Source organism: Peromyscus eremicus, chromosome 10 (genome assembly GCF_949786415.1).
Source record: "Peromyscus eremicus chromosome 10, PerEre_H2_v1, whole genome shotgun sequence".
In the NCBI taxonomy this organism is placed as follows: Eukaryota; Metazoa; Chordata; class Mammalia; order Rodentia; family Cricetidae; genus Peromyscus; species Peromyscus eremicus.
In genome coordinates this window covers 57,407,989-57,432,519 of record NC_081426.1, presented here as the reverse complement: position 1 = coordinate 57,432,519, position 24,531 = coordinate 57,407,989, and the positions used below count along the sequence as shown (strand labels likewise).

Below are 24,531 nucleotides of genomic sequence, written 5' to 3'. Positions count from 1 at the left end.
ATTGTATGGAGAAGCTAAGGGCTGTTTTGCCGCTGAGGCCTATGATGGAATCAAGCAGAATGCAACCTCTCTATAGTATCAGGTAGGGGCCGGTCTCCTCCTGTAATATCGTAAACCATAATAACAACGGATATCTACAACATAAGAGTGCATAGAAAATACAATGCCATCGACAGTTTGTTTACTTATACACATGGATGCACAAAACAGCAGCTAGCCTTTCCTGAGCGCGGTGTACCAGGTACACTGCCGTGCATTCTTCCACAGGTTAGCTCACTGGATCCCTTTAGAAACCCCACGAGGCGGGCTTTATCATCATTGTCCTTTCAAGCAGAGTGCAATAAGAGAGGTCCAAAAACCCCACAGCCTCAGATTGATGTATAAGCACATAAAGGCGGATTCCAGACTCAGCTTTCACGGGGCGAATTTTGTGCTTTGGTGGGAAATTGCCTTTTTTTTTTTTTAAACCGGATTATGAGATTCTGAATGTAGGGGAGCAATTTCACAACTGTGCAAATTGTGGATGGCTGATGGGCAAAGCCAAGCCTTTTCTCTGCGGACTCAGGGTCGAATTTTAGACGGATTTTGCAAGCGGAAGGCAGTCTGCCCACTGGGTGGCAAGTTTGTGTCTATTCGCGACTGTGAGTCAACATTCTTTCTCTGGCTTTCTTTACAGTTGGTGAGAACACCTGCCTATTTTCCTCACTTAATTAATGAGCTAAATAAGATCTTTATCAGGTGCTCATTTTGTATCGGTATGAGAGTCATGATTGTTGTCTTTCTGCTTCATTTTTTAAAAAAATTATCCTTCAATAGTGTTTTGCTTGCTTGCTTGGTTTTCTTTTTTTTATAGTTTAATTTTTTTTATCCTATTTGTCTGTGCACACGGAGGTCAGAGGACACCTCGCAGGAGGGAATCAGTTCTCTTTCTAACCTTGCACGTCCTGGAGCTTGAACTCAGGTAGTCAGGATTGGCTGCGCATGCCTTGGCCTGTTGAGCCATCCCACTAGGCCTGTTGGCTTCTTTTTGAAGACAGCGTCTCACGTAGCCTAGCCTTGCTCCAATGCATAGCAAATTGTTCTGTCTTCCTGGGGTCACGTGTGAATGCATAAGGCCATCTGTTTGGTAATTTAGGTTTCAAAATGGGACCATTTTCAAACAGTTCTCGGAAGGATGGTTTTGCCTTTTATGGCCCAGATAATATGATAAAGGTATCTAAATAAATAACACTGTAACCCACAAAGCAATACACACCCAATGCCCACAGTTGAACAGAAACACAAGCCATTCTGTCTTCACTGGGAAGACTAAAGGCACGGGTTGGTGAGGGATTGATGAGGGATCTCTGATCTGGGAGTGAGGTCGCCAAAAGGAGGCAAAGCCTGGCAGGCAAGTTTTAGAGCAGCCTTTTCTGCCATGAGGAGGGGTAGTGAGGACTCTTGATTTGCTGAGCCTTCTGGGATGAGTAGGTTAGTATAGGACAGAGAGGAAACTGTAAGCAGGCTGTACAGCAGGTGAGACCTTAGCATAAGTCGGGAGGTGAGAAAACGGATCTTTGTGCCTCTTCCCGGTTTTCGCCCACCCCCCCACTGCCCCCCACCCCCACCCCCGTGCTCAGGAAACATATCACCAAACAACGCCATTCCAATGACCCATGTGACCGTACCTTGCTCTCACTCTCATTGGACAGAATCTCTAGGGCTTCCAGGTGTGACAAACCTTGATATTCATCAAAAAGCAGCCCATAGTGTGCGGTCCTCTCCACTGTGAGCTGCTGTGCCAGCCTCTGCTTCTCCTTCTCCTTGGCCTCTCTCAACATCTGCAGAGACACAATGTTCATGCACTAGACAGATCTTGCCATGTTGCCTTCCTGTGCAGGACATAGAGGTGATGGGGCGGACAGACATGATCTGAAAGAAATCACCTCCATCATTTGGAATTTCTCAAAAGGACTCTTCGTAAATACCTCTTTGTAAGTAGGTTCGCCTCCATGACCTCACTAGCTCTAGGTGGTTGGGTTGGTTTCCAATACTAGGTATAATTTCCCTGTGGTTGAGAGGGCACTGGGTCCCATTAGAAAGCTGTTGGTTACTGCCTAGATATATGTACCACTATTGCGCCCTTCCCCATGCTGGCCATTGTTTTAGTCCATAGGCATCATAGGTGGGTAGGACTGTGGGTTGCTCTTGCTCCTTGGAAGCTTGCATGGTGCCTTCTCATACCATAAAAACTAGTCCTCAGGGAGGAGTTTTGCAGGTCCCCATGAAGTCTAATCATCACGGCTGCCTAAACAAGACATGAACAAAGACAGCCCCAATAGACGCGCGAATCTGAAAGGAGGGAAGCTCATGGGGCCTCATCCCTATGCAAGGAACTTTAGGTAACTAAGGAGTGCTGAGACTGGGAGAAACAGTCTTCCCCAGGGAAGAGCCCCCGGACTGGTTCTCCAACGCCAAATGGTCAGCCTGAAAATACATGCATACACGTAACTTTATACAGACTAAGCAGGTTGTGTTTACACATTTAGAAATTATATATATATATATATATGTATATATATATATATGTATATATGCATACACACATATATGTTACAGTAATTAAGGGAACACACACACACACACACACATACACACACACACACACACGTTAAGGAAATAGAGGCCATGAATTTGAGAGAGGAAGTACATGGGAAGGGTTGGAGGGAGGAAAAGGAAGGGGGAAGATGATGTAATTATATTTTATTTAAATACATTTTAAAAGAATGTTAAATGGATACTAGATTGATACTGTTTATTGATGTTTACATACTCTGTTTCATTTGAGGGCTGAGCCAAGGCAAGGCGTCTGTGCCTAGGCGTTAGAGGGACAGGATGCACACATGCAAGGCTTCCTCGGCTTCCCACTGACATCTTTCCCACATGCAGTCGATTCTTTCCCAAAGTGTCCAGATTTTCTATACTGACAGTTTTCAATGCACTGGATGTATAAAGTGAGGACATGGCCGCTCCAAGGGATGGCTGAGGAGAAGGTTTTTATTGTAGCTATGAGAGAGAGATCAGCCAGAGGCATGTGGAAGAGTCTAGAGCAGGGAGAGAGTGTAACAGACTAAATGTGGCTTGTAGATTGAACCCAGCCACGACAGGAGAGAGAGGGGGAGAGCGAGAGAGGAAAGGAAGAGAGAGAGCAGAGGAGAGAGGGAGAGAGAGAGAGAGAGAGAGAGAGAGAGAGAGAGAGAGAGAGAGAGAGAGCAGAGGAGAGAGGGTCTAGAGGATCATGAGGCAAGAGGTAAGAGAGAACCAAGAGAGAGGGGCCGAGAAAGAGGAAGGAAAGACCAAGAAAAGAGCATGGTGGAAACGGCTGGGTTGTACAGGAATGAGAGGCTGGAGTAAGGGAAGCCCACAGGCTGAGAAAGTGCAGGGTACAGGGGTTAGGTGGGAGGGTGAGAACAGCTGGGAGGAGCCACAGGTACTGAGTGAGTGCGGAGACCAGCAGACACTTTGGTGCGCTGATAGCACCACAGTTAGCCATTTGTCCCGAGTTTCTTTTGGACCTGACGCGGGAAAAGGCCAATTCTTTGCGACCTTATTGAGAATTCTGCACCCAGGCAGATTTCAAAACGGAAAGAGGCTGGTCTGAGTTTCCTCTGTGACATTTTAAAAAAATTTCCATGGATGAAGCATGAGACGTCTTCAATGAGAAGAGTTAATAAATGCAAACTCATGATGTATTCATCAGTGGACACGGAATAGAAATCAGCGTACAGATGCTTGGGCTGGCTTTCTGTTCCCATGAATAACTTCTGTCTCTCCTTCCCTCCCTTCTTTTCATCTTTCTTCTCCTCTCCCTTCACCTCCCTTCCTCTCCACTCCTTTCACCCATATTGCAGTGTTGGAGGTGGAACCCAGACCTTGGCCATGCTACAAAAACACCCCCAACCCCCTCCCTGCCCCCAGTTAGTTTGCGGTTTAAACACAAGGACGACAGAACGGACCCGAGTCTATCCGTTATTAACAACATTCTGCACTTGCTTGCTTGGATGCTAGGCGTCTTTTATTGGATTTCTCATTAAGTTTACAAGGACATTAAGTTTATGGAGTCCTTTAAATTCGACAGAGAGCCCCATAAATACATGGGCCAATGCCACAAGGTCACAGGGGAAGAGCATCCAAGAACAGGGCCTGATGTTGACTATGTGCCAATAAAACAGGCAGACTCATTTTCCTTCTGGGTTCTTGAGGTTGTTAGCCAAGAACCCACCAGGCCGTGGAAGGAATTCTCTCTCCTGTCAATCTTGAAGACTAAATTAGTATGGCTCCAGCTTTTAAAGTTTTCAAAATAACCCAGTGAAACCATCGCTGGGAAGGTTTGACAATCGTAATAAAACTCAGCTGCCGCCCTGACCTCAGGGCATTGCAGGGGCGCAGGGTAGGGTCCTCCTGCTGGCATCAGCTGCTATCACCCAGAGGGTTCCCCATGGCCCTGGCCAAGTTCCTTAGGCTGTACGGCAGTCTGGCACACTTCCACCCAGTCTCCCCTTCGGTCCACCTTCGCTGGGTTCTGACATGAACCTGCTCGGATGGTCCTCCCAGGCTTCAGAAGTTCCCTGCCTGTTTTCTCTCATATAGCAAATCCCTAAACATCTCAGCCCACCTGGCGATCTACTTCTTCAAGGCACAAGACTGATCCACCTACTGAATGGCTTCCCCGCCCTAGGCTCTCCCTCCACCACTCGGTTTTCACCATAGCAACCACAGCGGTCCTCTCTAAGCGCAGGCCGGTTCCCATCACCTCTCTAAATGCTGCAGCCATTCCCCAGCTCATTAACAGCCCTGCAAACGCCCACCACGGCATGCCAACATCTGCAGCCATTGCCACTCCGCTCTCCTCTTTGACATGGTGGCTGGCCCTGATGGGTGCTGGGTAACACGTTTCCATGTGCAGTACAATCTGTTGTTTCCATGTGCAGTACAATCTGTTAACTGTAGCTAGCCTGTAGCTGTGACAAAAATCCAGAGTGTGGCACAAAAATTGTGGTAGTTTGTTACATTAACTCAGGCCCCCTCTTCACTTGACAGCAAACGTACCTAGAGTTTGCCAGTTTTTAGACTCGGTCTCACTCGCTTCAACATCGTCATCGTCTTACCTAGAAGTTATACATGTGTGTACACATACGTGTCTTTATCAGGTTCTGTTCTAGCTCATGCCACAACGAAGTTATCAGGAGGTATTGCTGTCACCTCATTGCGCAGGGGATAAACTGAGGCAGAGAGATGGGTTTGCACAGAGCAAACCTACAAGGTTGTACAGCTGATAAGTAGCAGAACTCGGGTACTTCAATGGCATACATGGAAAAATCTTCAGCAGATTATTAAATAAAGTATGCAAGCGTGATCAATATGCTGCCCTTGCTGGAGAGAGATAGGGAGTGAGAGAGAGAGAGAGCACATATGTTCCATCTATATGCAGAGCGACATGCATACTCCTATACCCAAATGCTTATTTATCACTACGTCTGTGTGATAACCGACAGTGGGCACAAGGACCATTAACAGTGCTTCCCTCCGACGAGGATTTCTGTGGACTGGGTCAGGAACTCAGCTTTCTTTCTACTTTTTGTGCCACTTAAATTTGAACCCATGCTTCAACTTTATTGGCCAAAAGGAGAAAGTCAATAGATCTAGTCCAACCTGGGACAAGGAGACGGTTCTCTCCATCAGTGTCTTGGTCCGCTTAAACCCTGGGTCACTTTCCGCCAGGACATTCATGGTTTTCTTCCCGATGAATTCCAGAGCATCCAGACCTCCGCTTAAGACGCTTTTGCCCTGCAAATGGGAAAAACCACGTGAGACTAGATTTTTCTACAGCTTGCTGTTTCGTGGTGGCACGCAGTTCCCATGTACCCAGCACTCTCTTCAAATATTAAAATCAATAGAAAGCCGCAACTTTTTCACACTGTGAGATTGATCATCTGTTTAAATCCTGTTTTCTTTTTCTTGAAAAACCATATGCTGTATAATTTGTAGAGCATGCAAATGCTTAGGAGAAAAAAAAATGATGCTTAGGAGGGAAAAAAAAACAGTGCACATTAGGGATTCATGTCAGTAGCTCTGAGTGCATCAATAGATATGTATCTAAGACATAAAATCCACGGATGGCCCCATTGCAGTGTTCATTTGAAAGAATTTTAGCATACATAACAGAATTATTTGGGGTGGGTTATTAAAATGTCAAATACTCAGGCTAATTTAGATGATTTTTTAATCCAGGGTCCTGAAGCGGCGGACCCTCAGGCTGTTTCAGACGGCTCCTGTGCACTTTCAGAAACTGGCGAACACCAACTATAATTAGTACATTAATGAAGGAAGACAGCTTGCCTTCCGTGTACTTCCAGCAGCAGAAACTGTTCTATCAGGCAGGTATCACTCTGGAAAAATCCCTTTGCCAGCCATTGTTTCCCTTTTAACAGACATGAAAACACCCGAGACACACACACACACACACACACACACACACACACACACACACACACACGGCTCAAGTGAACGGAACCCCATTGCTTTGAAGCCTCCAGACATAATTCCAACCATACAGCTCTAGCCACAATCTGCAAACATCTGTGTCTTTCTCACCTTACATGAAAATGTTAGATTTTGTTTTTTAAATCATCTACATGTGCTTTTCAATCCCCATAATTACTTAAATGGCAGTTTTCAACCTTACTGGATATACTTTATCAGACATTTCCATTTCCGGCATTTAGAATTTGTTTTCAGATCAGGGACCGAATCAGTATTCATGCTACGGGACAGATTTTAAACGCAGATACTTTGAAGGATGCTTTGGGTTCGATATAAAGTGTCCCCCAACAGCTCATGAGCATCCTTGGTCCTCAGCTACTAGTGTTCTTTCAGGAAGTTCTAGAAACTTCAGGAGGAGGAGCCTAGCTGGCGGAAGTAGGCCACTGGGGGGCGGGGGTGGTACCTTAAAGGTTATATTTGGTCCTCAGTCCCTTCTTCCTTTTCTGCATCCTGGCTGCCAGAAGGTAAAGAGCCTCCTGCTCACTGACTGCCGCCACCACGACGTCCTGTCCAAGCAACCACAGCTAGAGCCTCTCATAAGCAAAATAAACCTCCTTGCTTGTGCTATTTCTGTTGGGCGGTTTGTCTCAGATATGATAAAAGCAACTAGGAGAGGGACGCCGGGCTTCCCCGCAGCTCATCCTTCGGCACACTTTGATTGACCGAGCCCCCCAACATCCTGCCGCTTCCGCAGAGAATAAAGTGAGAACGGGAAGTACATGGGCACTGTTGGACCAGGGCAAGCCTGCGGATGGGGTGGGACTGTGGGAAGGAGGCCAAGCAGGTCCAGGAGAACACGGAAAGGATGTGGACGGTGCGCTCAAGACGGTGGGTTTGCTCAGGGCTGGCAAGATGGCTCCAGCGGGTAAAGGCGGTCACCGTGCGAACCTGGTGACCGAGCTCCATCCCCAGAACACGCATGAAGTGGAAAGAGAGAAGGGGCTCCACAAAGTCTTCCTCGGATGTTCCTCTGAGTACCGCGGTACAGGTGCCCCTCCCCCATCATATGCACACACGACAATAAATAATTTCTAAAATTTTAATTTAAAAACAAGGGAGGCGACAAGCCATGAGTTCATTTTGTCCCCACTCTCATGGATGCCCTTGAACATTCTTGGTGTGTCTCCTTCTTCCCGCCCAGTCCAGGGGCCCTCAAGGAGCAAGCACAGGACTGCCATTTTCTTTATTCCTGGCATACTTTCGCCCCCACATCTGGGTAAGATGACCTTCCCTGCTCATATACAACCCTCTCCCCTCCCCTAGTGCATGGCTGAATTGACTTACTAGAACAAGACCTGGCCTCAGCTCACGGCCAGAGTCTGGTGAGGTTTCTGGTACGCAGTGAAAGCAATCATCTCTCTTTAAAATCACAAATGGGTAAATGACTGAAAAAGAACACGAGCCAGATTTCTAGAAAATCTAGTTAGTTTGTTCTAGATAGTACACTAAATCTTTTTTTTTTTTTTGTTCCCCCTGACTCTGAGGACCAGCTAGCTCCCTCATCCCACTCAGGGTGCCTCTGCTTTCTTTCAATCCAAATCAGTGTTTTGTTGTCTGAAGCAAGTTTCCTTTAAGAGTGAGATGGTGCCGGGCGGCGGTGGCGCACGCCTTTAATCCCAGCACTCGGGAGGCAGAGGCAGGCAGATCTCTGTGAGTTCAAGGCCAGCCTGGTCTACAGAGCGATATCTAGGACAGGCTCCAAAGCTACAAGAAAAATTCTGTCTCGAAAAAAACAAACAAAAAGAGTGAGATGGTTATATATCTGGCTTTTAAAAATCAACTTAATCCTAAATGAAAATGTGAAAATAAACAGGACGGTTAGGACTTGCTGGGATCCATTTAGGGTTCTGCAGGGAAGGGCACAATGGGAACTGCAGGGATCTGGCAGGGTAGGTCTCTGGACTATTCCTCCTGACTTCTTACTAGTCCTTTGTATGTAGACGGTTTTGTAATTTTAAGGAAATTGAGCCATGATCCAGGAAGAACAGCTGTCCCAGCTCTGGGTTCCTTCCCCCACCCAGAGGCTGTCCTTGCAGCAGCTGGAAAGGACACTGTTAAATCAGATGGGGAACAAAAAAAAATGTCCCTTCTAAACCTCTCCTTTTAAACACGGGCTGCATTTCATCTCGCCCTTATTATTTCAGATCCAAGGTTATACCTACTCTGTGGCAGAAAGCATAACAAACCGTACTCCAAAGCTGTGAGCAAGACTGCCTTTTCTCTCAAGTATCTGGGTCACGAGATGGAGAGATCAAAATGAGTGAGCCACTAGGGAAAACAGGAAGCAGCTAGGGACTCACCGTGTTTTGAACCACGTGGGTGAGGGCTGACAGCATGCCCCGCGACCCTGCCGCCCCTGGTGGAGGAGAAGGGTGGGGGCCTCCGGCGGGGTCCTGATCTGGAGTCACATCTGTCGAGGCAAGAGAGAAGGCCCCTGTTAGAGTGTGTTTTGCTGACCTGAACTTGGGCTCTTTCCCACTGTTCAATTTTGCACACAGCATAATAAAATCCCCCCAAACACTAGGTGAACACACCACTCACTTTCAGAGAATCCATCTCTGGCATCAGTGGGTGCCCCTTCAGGAGATCCGGAATTGACACTGTGGATTCGTAGGGTCGCCCCGGCCTTTTCTTTGACGGCTGTTAACCCATGACCTGTAGGAAATAAATATATAGTTCACAGACACATTAGAAGGCCACACAGTCTAGGCTGATCTCACAAAACATCTGGCCTGGTGGGTGTCCACCCTGAATGCAACAAGATGCTCAACAGCAAGTTATTTAGATTCCCTGGAGTAGGGCCCAAAGATGAGCTCAGCCTGGTCAAGGCTGAATGACCTTAAAGAAGCCACCGTCCTGTAGTGACTCAGTTTCCTTACTGTGTTTCCAGACCCTTCTCCCTTCTGCACCTCACACTGGCTGTCTTTCACATTGACATTCTAAACTCAAGCCAGCATCTTTGAATGCCATGGCTGTCTTGTCTTCCTCACGCTTTTTAAGTGTCACGTGGCTGGCTGATCTGTCATCCATGTTTGTTATGGTCGTCATCATTTGTTTGTTTTTTGAAGTCCCGGCACATAGCAGGTGATCAGTTAACACTGGCTGAATTGGAAGTCAGACGAACTTCAATATATTTCTAGGTGTGGATCTAGACATGGTGGCACATGCCTATGATCCCAGCACTCAGGAGGCTGAGGCAGGAGGATGCAAGTTTGAGATGAGCCAGTGTGAACTACTTAGCAAGATCTTGTCTCAAAACAAAACAAAATAAACAAAGCCCCCAAATCAAAACAAACAAACAAACAAACAAACAAACAAACACTACATTTACTTAAACGTGCACCTTGGGAGATCTTGAGCTGACCTGAAGGCTCTAACTCAAAAAGGTCAGGCAGTGGGAAAGCCGGGAAGCAGTAATTAATAGTGCAAACCAGACTGAAGGTCACTGGTTTTACTCCACTGGACAGGTAACACCTGTATTTCCAAAAAGGGACAGTCCTTTATTTCCAAGACACTGGCACAGTTGGGATTCAGTAAGTCCTCGATGAGTACAGAGCAGACCTTCCCATCCATTGAGCAAAAACCAACCCTTGACTTAGTAGAAAAGTCTTGTCCCCATTGCATCCAAAGACAGCCTGATCCTCCACTCAGATGGGCTCTAGCCTTTCTGTATTTCCAGACAGGATGAAGCAACCAAAACATGGGCAGCTCACTATGGACCTCATGGCTATTAGAGATCTAGAAGGAAAAACAGCCCTGCTATCTCCATGTGAGTGCCTGTCCCCTGCCTTGGCATTTGAGAAGAAAGGAAGGATGTCTCCAGGGACCCTGGGTTGTACAAACCCAAGGCAGTGGTAATCATAACACCTAGGAGCAAAGTGCCAAGTCAGAGGAGACGCCACTGCTGAACAGAACCAGTCAAAATTACAAAGCACTGTTCAAATGACCGTTCATCCATCTCCAGAGTTAGAGGAAGACACAGGTGAATCCAAGGAGTAGTAGTTTGGACCTGATGTCAATGCCTACAACCCATGCATGTAAAAATCTGGGTGTTGGCTGGGTGGTGGTGGCACATGCTTTTAATCCCAACACTCGGAAGGCAGAGGCAGGCAGATCTCTGTGAGTTCGAGACCAGCCTAGTCTACAGAGCGAGATCCAGGAAAGGCACAAAGCTACACAGAGAAACCCTGTCTAAAAAAAAAAACCAAAAAACCCCCAAAAAACAACAAAAAAAATCTGGGTGTGGTGCCACGAGCTTATAGTCTCAGAACTAGGGAGGCAGAGGCAGGTGGATCGCTGGGGCCTGATGGCCAGACATTCTAATTGAATGAATGAATTTCAGGCCAAGTGAGTCATGCTGTCCCAAAAGGCAAGGTGGACAGCATCCTGAAGAATGGCATCTGAGACTAACTCTGGCCTCTGCACACATACAAATTCACACATGCACACCCACATACAAACACATCATACACACAAAGTGCTATTTTATCAATTATGACCTGATTTATCAAAACAACCTCAACACAAGACGATGATACTTACTGGTTCGTTCCAGTGAAAGTGATTTGTCATCATATATTACCTACAAACCCTGAAAACCTAGGAAACATGATTTACAACTTTAATTACAATAGAAATATGTGCCTACGCTCATGCAGATAATTAAACACAGCTCAGACTCATTACTGAGTTACTTGAAAAAACAAACTGCTAAGCCTAAGACTTAATTATAAGCTTTCAATCTGGCTTGAATTAATTCTTTCTAGCCTCCAATGAATTCCAAACATGTCAATAGAATTTCATCAGAATTTCAGCAAACATTTAAGTCATTGACTTCAGATTCCTTAAGGTCGTGTTTTTGTTTTTGTTTTTGTTTTGTTTTTAATGAAATAAACAACAACAAAAACCTACATATTTTCCAAAAGGAAAATTTGCATAGGCAAATCTGCACCCACAATTCACAGCTATACATTTCTGAAAGTCAAAACCAGTGTAAATGAGCTTCAGAGGCGGGGGGGTGGGGGGTGGGGGTGGGGTGGGGGGTGGGGGGGGTGGGGGGGGGTGGGGGGTGGGGGGGGTGGGGGGGGGTGGGGGAGGACACAGCCTTCTGTGTGAGCTCAGTAAGCCTGGCATTCATCATTGCCTCTTTGGCCTTCTCTGTTCCTGGCAGGTTAGAATCTTCTCTGTTTCTTTGCTGGGAAGAACAGCTTCTCACCATCTCAGAACACAAAGGACTCTCAGTTTGTAGTCCCAGCATTTGGAAGGCAGAGATGGGAGGATCAGGAGTTCAAGACCAGCCTCAGCTACTTAACAAGTTCAAGACCTGTCTAGGCTACATGAGACACTGTCTCAACACAAAAACAACAAAGTGGGACGGGAGAGCCTCACCAATGACCACATATAAGTGTGTGTAAAATGTCTCTGGAAAAATCCCTTTGTTTTTGGAATGAAACAGTTTTTATGTGCACGCGAGCAAGATGTATTTAATCAATAGAACAGAGATGCCAATAAGCTGCTATCTGTTTTCTGATTAACAGTTCTAATTTTTTTTGGTGTGTGAGTAAAAGAAAATATTTTCTGAATTCTGCTAGAAATTCAAAGTTAAGCTTTACATTTACCTAAAAGCTCGAATTCTTTCATAGGTAGAGATTGCCACACCCTACTTAGCCTAGTCACTTCTAAAGCTTGACTTAGTGTGACATCTAGTGCCCAGAATAAGGAAATCATAACAGAGCCGCTGGTACTTCGATGACTCCATTTCCAGAGGCAGTGGCTGGAGTCTACCAGCAAATGTACATGACACTACTTAGTGTAGTTTGTGGATTAACGTCACGTCACTACGAACTCTAAAAATCCGAAGACACGGATGCCCCTGGAATTCCAAGGCTCTGAGGCTGGAGCTGGGACTGGGTCTGGTTTTCGTGCTGCAGTAGGTGAGTGTTGGAAAGCAAAACACACAACCAAAGCCAAAAGAAAAACAACAAACCCAAATCAAAACAAGCCTGCAGGAGAGTCCCAGGACAGCATCATTTACAAACAGTCGACGGTCGACTGGTATTTCAGTCACCTGTACTTACACGCTCAAGAAAAGCAATCCTCACTGACATCAACCTAGGAACTTGGGTTCCTCCATTTCTCAGCTGATGTTCGTTCAGTAATTCACCTCTTGTGCCTCTGATCCTGTGCTTTCTCTACTAGGAGAATTATAATATGTACTTTCTGGTAATGTGGGAAATCCCTCCACTGTGAACATTTCCTGAACCTTTAGGATATCCCAGACATTGTACTAAAAAGTTCAGAATAGCACATTATCTACTTTTCTTATAACAGTGTGTTAGGAGGTGGTGTTACACCCCTTCCATAACCAAGAAAACTGGGGCCTGTCAAGATGATATCACCTGCCAAAGGTCCCTAAGTTGGTAGGTGAGAGGCAGGATTCGAACCCAGTCCATCTGATACCAGGACTAATGTGTGTACACCTGACATTATACTGAGGAAGTTTTCTGTGGGAGTCATAGTGGGGGGCCATTCTAACCTTGATTCTCTAACTCCTCGGAAGTCGGGGCCTTGAAAGAGAGCCTTCTCCTCTAAAACATTTTGATTTGGAATTTGACTTACCTCACCGTGACCATAGAGCAAGGTGAAGTCCACCTTCACAGTGTAACCTCACTCTGTTTTGTCCCAGCCGCGCCTTGCAGGGCCGGGGCTTGTAGTCTGGAATCACCCCTGTGATGTATGATGTGATGTTGCGGTTGGCTTGGGGCCGTGAGGTATGGGGTGATACCGCACACCAGTTTCATTTCCTTCCTAAGTCCTCTTCTTGTAACAAGTAACAGAATGTAGTTTGTTTTAGAAACACATACAGTTGAGGCTGCCATGCTCAACTAAAGCAAACTAAATGCAGCTTTAAAAGATGCCAATCAACTCTCCTTCTGGAAAACTCTTCCCTCTCCAAAATGATGACCAAGGTTCTCTATAGTCAAATATTCACATACACCCCTAGCCTAGGGTCAGGATTGGCAATAAGTGCTACTGAGCTAACAACATTCGCATCAAAGTCCACCAGAAATCCGTCAACCTTGTTTCTAATACAGAGACTGCAAAGCACTGTGGGAAACAGTAGCATTAATCCCATCACCCTATTCATGGATGCCCCAGTGATGGCTATTCTTGGTTGTCAACTTGACAACATCTAGAATGAACTAAAACTTAAATGGTTGAGCACACCTGTGAGGGATTTTTTTCTTAAATCCTTTGAAGTCGGAAGACTTACTTCTAATTAAGATCTTTTTTTTTTTTTTTTTTTTTTTTTTTTTGGTTTTTCGAGACAGGGTTTCTCTGTGTAGCTTTGCGCCTTTCCTGGAACTCACTTGGTAGCCCAGGCTGGCCTCGAACTCACAGAGATCCGCCTGGCTCTGCCTCCCGAGTGCTGGGATTAAAGGCGTGCGCCACCACCGCCCGGCTAATTAAGATCTTTTGAGGTGGGAAGATCTGCCTTTAATCTGGGCCACACCTTCTGCGGGCAGCCTATATAAAGGACATGGAAGAAGGAAGCTAGTCCATCCCTTCACTGGCATTAGAGCCTACTTCTTTGGGATTGAGAAGACCAGTTGAGATGACCAGCCTCATGGACTGAACAACTACTGGATTCTTAGGCCTTCCATTGGTAGACAGCCATTGTTGGACTAGCTGGACCACACTCTGTAAGCCACTCTAATAAATTTCCTTATATATTTACATCCATTCTATAAGTTCTGTTACTCTAGAGAACCCTGGCCGATAGAGAGTTCTCTAAAATTCCTAACTCTTGGGAATTTTTATATCCTCAGCATCACTTCAAGATAGATAGATAGATAGACAGACAGACAGACAGACAGATAGATAGATAGATAGATAGACAGACAGACAGATAGATACATAGACAGATACATGGATAGATAAAGACTCCCTTGCAGTCAATGGTAATTTGTACAGAGGGGAGTTTCCACAGTAGCACAGTTCTGATGAGTTTGCCATTCTTTGTAATAAACATTGATGCTACTTGGACAGGTCTGGTAGAGGGTGTCATTAGAATGCGAAAAACTGCAACTTGGGCAAGGATGGGAAGGAGAAGAACAGGGATTTTGAGAAAATAAACACCTTAATACGATCATATGCATCCTATCACCCAACCACATAGTCTTGCCTTAGATGTTTAGGGTCCTGAAACTGTCACAACCAACTTTTCAAATAAGTGTTTAGGCCTTCAGCAGACCTGGGAACAAATTGCTCCGTTCTGTAGAGGTTTGACTCTGGAATTTTTATGTCTTGGCACTGTTAGCTCTTATTCTGACAATGGGACCATCACTTTACTCTTAGCAATACATTCTAAAGTAAGCTACGTCTACAACATGCTTGTGGAAAGTTATAGCTAATTTTCATAATATCACTTTGAAGTTACCAATATTAGCAATTTTTGGTAATTTTTCTGTAGTTTTGGCATTTCCCCATTTTAGTTTCTGCACGGAATGACAAAGATTTTTATTGCATTTTATGAATTTTCCCACAGGCATGAGTAGCAGATGATTAAGTCTTCCTAGACTGTGACACAGTTTGTCTGTGTGTGACGCAGATGCCTTTTAAGAGGGAGGGTCCTCCCGAAAAGAACTGTTGGCTGAGAAATATTTGATTGCACATATACATTGGGACAATAGCTTCTTCTCACTTCCTCTTCCCTTAGCGTCAAAGTAATAAGCCAGAAGACAAGCTAGAACATTGTAGAGAAGACAAAGATCAGTGTGCTGTATGTTTCCACTGGGCACAGTGGCTACACATACGGAATTCCTTCTTTAGGTAGCTATGAGGTGGAACGTGGGAAGGGACCTTAGGCTTTCTCAAGTTTCCCTGGCCTCTCCTTTTCAAACAGAGAACCTGGGTGTCACAAAGAGCAACTACAAGGTGCAGCTACTGAATCAGTGACTTCCCACGACAGGTCGGAAGTCCTCGAGACTAAGTCTCCCATCCTAGCATGCATGGTTCAGTGTTGATTCCAAGGAAGTATCTCCTTCCAAATGTTTCTATTCTCTGTTCACTTTCTCGATAACTCTAAAGACTTCCGACCACTGTACTGCAGAGTTTCTGCCTTTGTGAGCTCTGCTTGTGTTTCTGGTCCTGTAGCCAGCCCTATGTGAAGGACTGTGTTTTGCTGCCTGTCAGCAACTGAATTACCCTGGGGGTAACATGAGGCTTTGAGTGGAAATTGATCACAGTTGAATGTGGTTATTTTCTTTCTTGACTTTCTGCAGGCAATTTATAAACCTTCAAGAGCTTCTCTGTGGCTGCGAGTGCCTTGCTTTCTAATAAGTTTCGTTGCCCCATGATGATAAACTGTTAATGCTACAAAGCCCTGGGATTGACATTCTCTCTGAATGTCATGGAAGTTACCCCCTCAACACTTGAGTTAGCAGCTCAGGCAGGAACCCATAACTTTAAAACAAAAGTTTTTCTATTTCTTAATCTTTCAACTTTTGACAATTTTACATATGTACACTTCACACACTTACTGACTAACTTCACCTCCGATGTCCTACCATTCCTGTCCACCCTCCACCTACCTTCCCCACAAATCTCTCTCACCCATTCATATCTCTCTCTCTCTCTCTCTCTCTCTCTCTCTCTCTCTCTCTCTCTCTCTCTCTCTCTCTCTCTCTTTGTGTGTGTGTGTGTGTGTGTGTGTGTGTGTGTGTGTATGGGTGGGTGGGTTGGTGTGTCCCACTGAGATTAACCAGGGCTGTCTGTGTGACCACGGGGTTGGAGTCATCTGTTGGAGCCTGATGGGCTGAGCAGCATGGAACCCGTAACTTTACAGAGTCCCTGTTCACAGATGGTCCCACTCCAACCTCCGCTTCCGGCTGTGATTTTCCATCATCTTTTGGGAATCCAGCTCCCGACCACTGCTTTCCGGTTCCAGTCTGGGGACCCCTCACACCACCTCCTCTCATGTTGTTTGACTTAGTTCCTATATCACGACTTCGAAGAAATTTATCCATGTTGAAAGTATTACTGATCTCAGGATGGTTCACCACACACAAATCAATCCATGTAAATACAGCACATAAACAGATTTGAGACAGAAAAAACCCAGTATATGTTGCTGTTGTTTGGGCTCTATGATGGTTAATTCTGATTATCAACTTTATTGGATTAGGAAACACCTAGACAAATAGTGGATACCTTTGGTGTGTCTTTCATGGTGTTTCCCAGGGAGGATTGATGGATTAATCCATGGATGAATTTACAAAATAATATCATTGCTGGGAGGTGATAAAAGGGGCCTATGTCCAGGAAATAAGTCTCATGGAGTGTGTCTTTGGAACTCTGTCCTGTTCTGTCTCTCTCTTGAATTCCCCTTTGTCCCGCCTCCTGTCTTCTATGAGGTGAGAGAGAGAATGTCCTCTGTCACTGGCTCCTGCCACCATGGTGTTTAATCTCATACTGGGTGCAGAAACACTGAGGCAAGTGACCACAGAGTGGACCTCTGAAACCCTGAGCCAATACGTGGTTCCTCCCTTTAAGTTATCCTCAGGTATTTTGGTCACAGTGACACAAAGGTCACTATGACAGGCCATTGCTATTACAGGCCATTGCAGAGCTACACTATGTACCAACCAGACGTCTATAAAATATGCCTTGAGAGCAATCTAGGAATAGCATTCAGTGACATTTCCTCTATAGTCACTGGGGCAGTGACAACAAGTGGTGACAAATAATATTAGTACTATTTAGTCATCTATAACAATCAAACTTGTGATCATGTTAGGTATGTTTTTAAGATCATACAGAGATACATTTTAGATAGCTAGATGGTCTTCAAACATTTCAAAGACCTATAGAATATGGCATTTAAAATGTTTTGTTAACATAGGGCATTTAGTGACAGTGAGTCATGTCTGTTCCTGGCAGCACCAAAAAACTTCATAAAAGGATGATGGGTGTTGAAGAAATTCCACATGAAGTTTGCTTTCATTGTGGCAAAGCTAGCCACTTGGGCAAGAACTGCCTTTGCCTCAACTGCTGACAGTATGCTGTATAAACTAGACAAGCAGGACACAAAAGAAAAAGCTGAACTTTGCCAAGACTAGGTGGGACAGTCCTTCAAAGTTCCTGCTTCATAGAAAAGTCTGGCAGATATTCTAGGCCCATAGGCCACAGATAGGTGCTCCAACGGTATAGAGGAAACTTGGGTGACCGTCCAGATAGACAGCTGCTTCTGTCATTTCTGTAGTTCTGGAAGTTGCTTGCTCTCCACTTCCTGTTTACTCAGATAGTATTATATACTTCTTAGTTCTCTGATGGAGTTGAAGACTTTAATAGTGATAGTTTTTCTTTTTAAGAAGTTCAGAAAAGACACTCACATAAGAGGTGTAAAGTGTATAAGTTTGAGAGTCATCAAAAGATATTTTGGGGTTGGTAATACAAGTAAGATAGAAAGTGAAATAGGTACAACACTTTGGACTCACCAAGATAGGACAGATAATGGAGTATCTTCTTTGAATTTGTCAAATGCTAATGGACTAGACATTGTTAATGTAATTATTGCCTGTATATATTTGTATGTAGTTATTGTACTTATTGTATATAGTTTTTCTATGTTAGTTAAAACTTTTGCTTTTTATTTTAAACAAAAAGGGGGGAATGGGATGTCTTCACCAAATTCCTCCACTTAGGACTCAGGGAGCTACGTGGAAGAAGAGGCAGAAAAACGTAAGACTCAGGGGTGTAAGACACCAAGGAAACAGTGCCTTCCAGATACAACGGGACTGATACACACACGACTCACAGAGATTGTGGTAGCATACACAGGGCCTACAGAGATCCAAGCAAGATGAGGTCCCAGGACTGAGAGGGGAAGTGGACACAAATCCCCATCCCTAACCTAGAAGCTATCTCCAGTTGTCAACTGCTCACAAAGGAAATGTAGTTTTCTCCAATGGAGTCTTGCTGGGGATACAAACCACACTTAAGGGAGGCCCCATGGCCAGCAGTAGACAGGACACACAAAATGAACTCAAAGTATTTTTGGAGATTTTTTTGTGTCTCACAACACTTAATGGTCTTTTGCTTACTTATTACCGTTTTTTGATTACCAATTTTATGTTTTCATGGGTTGTGCATGGGTGTTTCTTGTGCTTTTTGCTTTGTTTTGTTTTGTTTTCTGTTTGTTTTATTCTGTTGGTTTGTTTTGTTTGCCCGTTTGTTTTCTAAAGAGAGAGAGAAAGAAGGCATGGAGTTGGATGGGTAGGGAGGAACTAGGGGTGAGGAAGGGGAAACTATGATCAGAATATACGATATGAAAAAAATCAATTTAAAAAAAGGGGGGGAGAAACAAAAGAATTTAGGATGTAAGACTATACCAAGAAACCGGAGCTGGGAAAGACACTAGCCATTATTTTTTCTTTTTATTTAAAAACAAATATAGAGCCGGGCAGTGGTGGCGCATGCCTTTAATCTCAGCACTAGGGAGGCAGAGGCAGAGCCAGGCAGATCTCTGTGAGTTCAAGGCCAGCCTGGTCTACAAAGCAAGATCCAGGACAGGCACCAAAACTACACAGAGAAACCCTGTCTCAAACATATATATATATATATATATAAAATTTATCCTAAAATGTAAGTCCAGGAGAATAGATTTATTTAAATAAGCTAATTTTATCATTCAATTAGAAATAAACAATGTAGTAGGTCATTGCCAACTCTTTCTCCTGTCCTGCTCTCAGGGTTAAGGTCAGTACTCACTTACTGTAGCATTATTAGCCCTGGGATATGTATATGTGTTTCCTATCTGTATGTTTTGTTCTACTTTTATTGTAATGCTCTGCTATGGAATGCTTTTTATCAAGATACTTCAAGTTCTTTTAGAGAATAAGAGAGTGGTTCGTCAGGTGATGGCAAGACCGTCTCTCAAACAACAGAACACCAAAATGACATAAAACAAACAAACAACAACTATTAGAGGTGGATGATAAACACACAGCTTTAAGAACAGAGTGAGCTGGGTGTGGTGGTACACACACACACGCAATCCCAGAACTCAAGAGGCTGAGACAGGAGAATCACAAATTCAAGGTCAGCCTGGACTACACAGTAGGACTCAATCTTAAAAAAAAAAACAAAACTCTGTGTGTACCTGTATCTATGTATATGCATAAATATGTGCATACATATGCATATATCTGTGTATATATATGTATGTATATATATATATAAATCTATACTTTAAGGGATAATATAGGATAGTGGTTTAAAATCACATTACGTGGTTTCCAAATCCCACCCCAAACAATCCTGAATTGAACAATGTCCTAGCCTCTTAGCAGTTCGGTTTTATCTGTAAAATGGAGAGAGTAAGGATATCTCCTCACAGAGTCACTGTAAGGAACAAACATATTAATGTACGTGATGCTCTTAGAGCACAAGACACTGAAAATGGACTTCTCATGGACAAACATTAAACTCCATCAATACATGCTAAGAAGTCACCATCCCTTGTCCCATGCAGCTTCTGAACTCTCTTCTGGTGCAACACCCAACACTTACCTACTGTGGCTGATGCGGATGAGAGCAGAGATTTTCCCCAGGATCCCCAGCCTGCCCATCCTCCTGGCCGTGGTGTGGAGTCCACAGCCTGCAGAACAACAAATTAGCAGCAGGTCAGATACTTGCCTCTGAATGGAAACACATTCATTCAGAGACACAGAGAAGATTCAGGAACAAAACCCACTAAGTTAACCGTATCTCCTGGGCTTATAGTTTATAAGGGTCATAAAAGAGTATCTTGACCCACATTGCGGTATGTACTTTGGAACCAAACTGAGTAATGGAGGTGTTGGCTCCTGTGGACTTGGCCCAATGTGAGAAGGGAGCTGTACTCCTCCCATTCCTGAAAGACAGGCACAAGGACTGGCAGGGGTGAGGGGAGAGATTAGGGAAGTAGAGGGGGGTGCAGGGAAATGGGACACATTAGAACACAAAAGTGATTCAAAAACATTTAAAATGACTCTGATTTAGCCCATTCTGCCAGAGCTAAATAAATGTGCCTTTCAAGACGGTTAACTTCCAGACTCGTGGGGTGGGGAAGGGAACGGTAGTGTGGTTGGTGGAATGAGGTGTCCAACATTGACTCAGTGTCCAACAAAGGTATCAACTAGCCTGGAGAGCGGTGGTGACAGAGAAAGCTTTATGGGATGCTTGTATTCAAGCTGTTGACTTCACTCCAATGACCTCCAGTGACCTGTCACTCCAGCCCTCGCCTGCAGGGGTGAAACTAACTGTCCCTGGCCTGTGCAGCCACATTCCGTCTCCTTGGTTTCTGAACTACAGACTGGAGACTGTGGACTGGTGTGAGTTGTTTGTTTCAACAGAAGTGAAATTTCAGGCAACGTGGGCCACCCTATTCCGTTCGCCGAGCTGGCGAAGGGAAAGCAAGGTGTGCACCATGGACATGCACCCAGGCCGCGGCACAGATCTGCTCAAGGATCTCAGGTCTGTGGTTCCTAGTCTTGGGACCGGCTGCATGCCCATCTTTGTGTTCTAGAAGATTCCCTCAGTTTTGCTTCCCTCCCTACCTCTTGATCCCTTTTTCTCTGTCTCCTTCCCTTTCTTTCTTGTTCTGGTCACGAGTCCATCCCTAGAGTCGAGAAGAGTGCTTAATGATATTTGTTGGATAAAGGACTGATATTCATCCATTTTCTCGCTTAGGTCTGCAGTAGATTCAGTGAGTCCCGACGCAGTTAGCGGAAGCACAGCTTTCTCTTACTGTCCACAAATGGACCATAGAAAGCACAGGAAGAATAAATACATTGGGAGTCAACCACGCAAAGTATTAGAGCTTTTTTTATAGGAGGGAGGGAGAGGAGGAGGCCTATGTAATCTATAGATTCTGTAGCTCTGAGGCTGGCTGTCAGTCATCCCCAGCTCCCTGTTTCCTGCTGCCTCTCACTCTTCCAGATTAAGGGTGTTATCATGACCAGTGTTTCCCAAAGACACATATAACTGGGGGAGCTGTGGCTTTTGTGATAAATTTTCAGTGATGGCCGTTGCCAACTTTTTCTCCTGCCCTGAATGTGGAAATGATGCTTTGACAGTGAAGCAGTTGCTTTTGCTGCTTCACGGAGAGGTCAAGGAAGCAGCATCCCTGGTCCTGATGCTGACAGAGCACTAAGCCAATGCCAAGAGCTGCTTGTCTCCATCTTTTGTTTTATAGGAGAAAGATACATCACTGTTCTGTAAACCCCTATGTGTTGGATTTTAGTTATTTGTATCTCGATGCATTCCTAACTGATGTACCCAGTAAATACCAAACATCATCCATTCAGCAGGGAGACGTGAGCAATAAAAAAGGTCACAGAATTAAATTGCTTGGGCTTGAATTGAGGTTCTGCCATTCTGGGCAATGAGTTACTAAAGTTCTTCTATATGTTCATTCATTCATTACAAAATGCAAGTCATGGCAGAGGAGAGCTCAAAATGGGAGGTAGGGGAAGATACTGAATGCTATCATACACTTCTATGAAATTGTACATGGAGTATACTCAATGAATATATATATATACATATGTATATATGTATGTATATGTGTATACACACACAAACACACATACATACATACATATACATATACATATACATATACATACATACACACACACACACACACACACACACACACACACACACACACATATATATATATCAGAACCAGTAACTTCACAGGCTTTGTGAAGACGAAAAGAATTATTTCATATAAAGTTGTGAGTGGAGTCCCAGTCATATAAACACTCCATGGATGTTAGGTACTAACAACACGAAACATCAGCTTTAAGACTATGAAGGAGAGAGCTTTGCAAGCTGGCTGTCAGCTGTTCCTTCTGTCTGGAAACAGAGAGAGACCTGTTAACATGAGTGGAACACCCACGACTCGTGACTCTCTGAACTCGTTAGTGGTGCCTACATTGCTCACCTGATTTGGCAATGGAATCCAGGGGCAATCTTGTGCCATCAGGAAGACAGATGTAAGCTGATGACTAACATCATTCTTTCATATGGCCAATCACTGCCCATGATTAGGAAGAACAATACACGTAGGGTGACAGCGTCTGATTCAAGCCTACAATATTTAATGTGCCCTGACCGCTGGTAATTGGCTAGCAAATGGAAATTATTATTGCCATGTAATAAGCAACACTTCAACTGCTTCATGAGAGTCCTTGACATTGAGCCGGGGCTTCTTGACTAGTTACCAGGAATGTTTATAATCAATAGAAAAATCCTCAACTGGCTAGCTGTGCACACAGAACAAAAAATATAAACTAAATATTAACCATGAATTACATATGTCATCATGAATACTGTCTCCACTAACTGGTCATTATGCCACACACTTAGAAGCCTATGAAACTGCAGCATAGGACCAATGAGATAGTTCAGTGGGTAAAGGTTCTTGCCATGCAGGCCTGGAGACCTGAGTTCAAGTCCTGGAACCAACACAAGGGCAGAAGGAAGCAGCCTTCCCCACAAATTTCTCTGACCTCTCCATGTGTGCTATGGCATGTGGGCATGTGCAAACACACGCATCCACACTCAAGTAAAAATAAAATAAGCAGAGTGGGTCAACTCATATCTCACATGGTTAAATGTTGCCATAAAGCTTTCTTCTCACCCTTCACCCGTGTATCTCCACCTCCTTTAACAGAGGCCATCATGGCCTAACTCAGAAAGCAGACATCACCCTATGAGAAGTCTCTACACCTTTTTCTCCCTCTCACGGATCCAGAAGAATGACCTTGTCTAGTAGTAGCAAATCAGGCTTGGATTTATCAAGGACATCTAAAACCTCATTAGAAGGGCTGGAGAGATAGCTCAGTGGTAAAGAGCACTGGTTGCTCTTTCAGAGGACCTGGAATTAATTCCCAGCACTCACATGGTGGCTCATAACCATCTATAACTCAGTCCCAGGGGATCCAACACCCTCTTCTGAAATCTGTGGGCACCAGGCACGCAGGTGATACACAGACATGTATGTAGAAAAAAAACCCCACCCATATGCATAAAATAAATAAAAAATAAAACCTAGTTGGTCCTTTGAACAATAGCAACCATTGTGTGGTCCTAAAAACATTTAACAATGCAAGATTCCAAGGATCTCAAAGTTCCTTAATTAGAAAAGACATTTAAATACCTAGTATTCCACTTAATGTTTAAAAAAAAGTACTTTTTAGGTTGGAGCTGTGACTTAGTGGCAGAATACTTGCCTGGCATGAGTAAGGCCCCGAGTTCCATCCCCAACACCATCATTACCACCAACAAAATGACGACATTATTTACTCAGGCTGTAAATGTGGCTCAGTCACAAAGCATTCGCCTAGCTTGTGTGAAACCCTGGGTTAGATTTCTAGGAAAACAATGAACTATTATTTATTTTAGGTGAACGTGTTCAAAACTATACATAGACAGAAAGTAAAAATCTCAGAGGCTGGAGAGATGGCTCAATGATTAAGAGCACTGGCTGCTCTTCCAGAGGTCCTGAGTTCAATTCCCAGCACCCACATGGAGGCTCACAACCCTCTATAGTGAGATCTGATGCCCTCTTCTGGCATAAAGGCGTACATGCAGATAGAGCACTAATATACATAAAATAAATAAATTTTAGAAAAAAAAATCTAAGAAGTCCATCAAATACAAAGACTGTCCACATTTAGATAGAAAATGTATATTCCTATGTTAAGGGTAAAAGACCAACCAGGATGTCCCATTCCCAAGACAGATGAGCAATCAAGTATTGTGCATATCTTGTACCAGGGATGTCGGCCATCGGACCCAGGAGACCAAGCCTTTCTCGAGTTCTGTAACTCATGGCAAAGATATTCTAAAAAGAGCCTCAATGTGGCAGGGAAGTTGCAAGCTTTCCTGGGTACC

At 44.4% G+C, this 24,531-nt stretch overlaps 1 protein-coding gene across 1 annotated transcript in view; it reads right to left on the bottom strand.

The window, feature by feature from the left end:
- The window catches only part of Fam114a1 (family with sequence similarity 114 member A1), a 72,057-nt gene that overhangs the window by 26,663 nt on the left and 20,863 nt on the right, over positions 1–24,531 (bottom strand). Inside the window, exons 3-7 of the mRNA XM_059275900.1 lie at positions 20,155–20,242; positions 9,124–9,237; positions 8,883–8,992; positions 5,692–5,826; positions 1,668–1,820 (exon numbers count right to left, since the gene is read on the bottom strand). Coding sequence (XP_059131883.1) covers positions 1,668–1,820; positions 5,692–5,826; positions 8,883–8,992; positions 9,124–9,237; positions 20,155–20,242 — 600 coding nt within the window. The remainder of the gene's footprint in view (positions 1–1,667; positions 1,821–5,691; positions 5,827–8,882; positions 8,993–9,123; positions 9,238–20,154; positions 20,243–24,531) is intronic.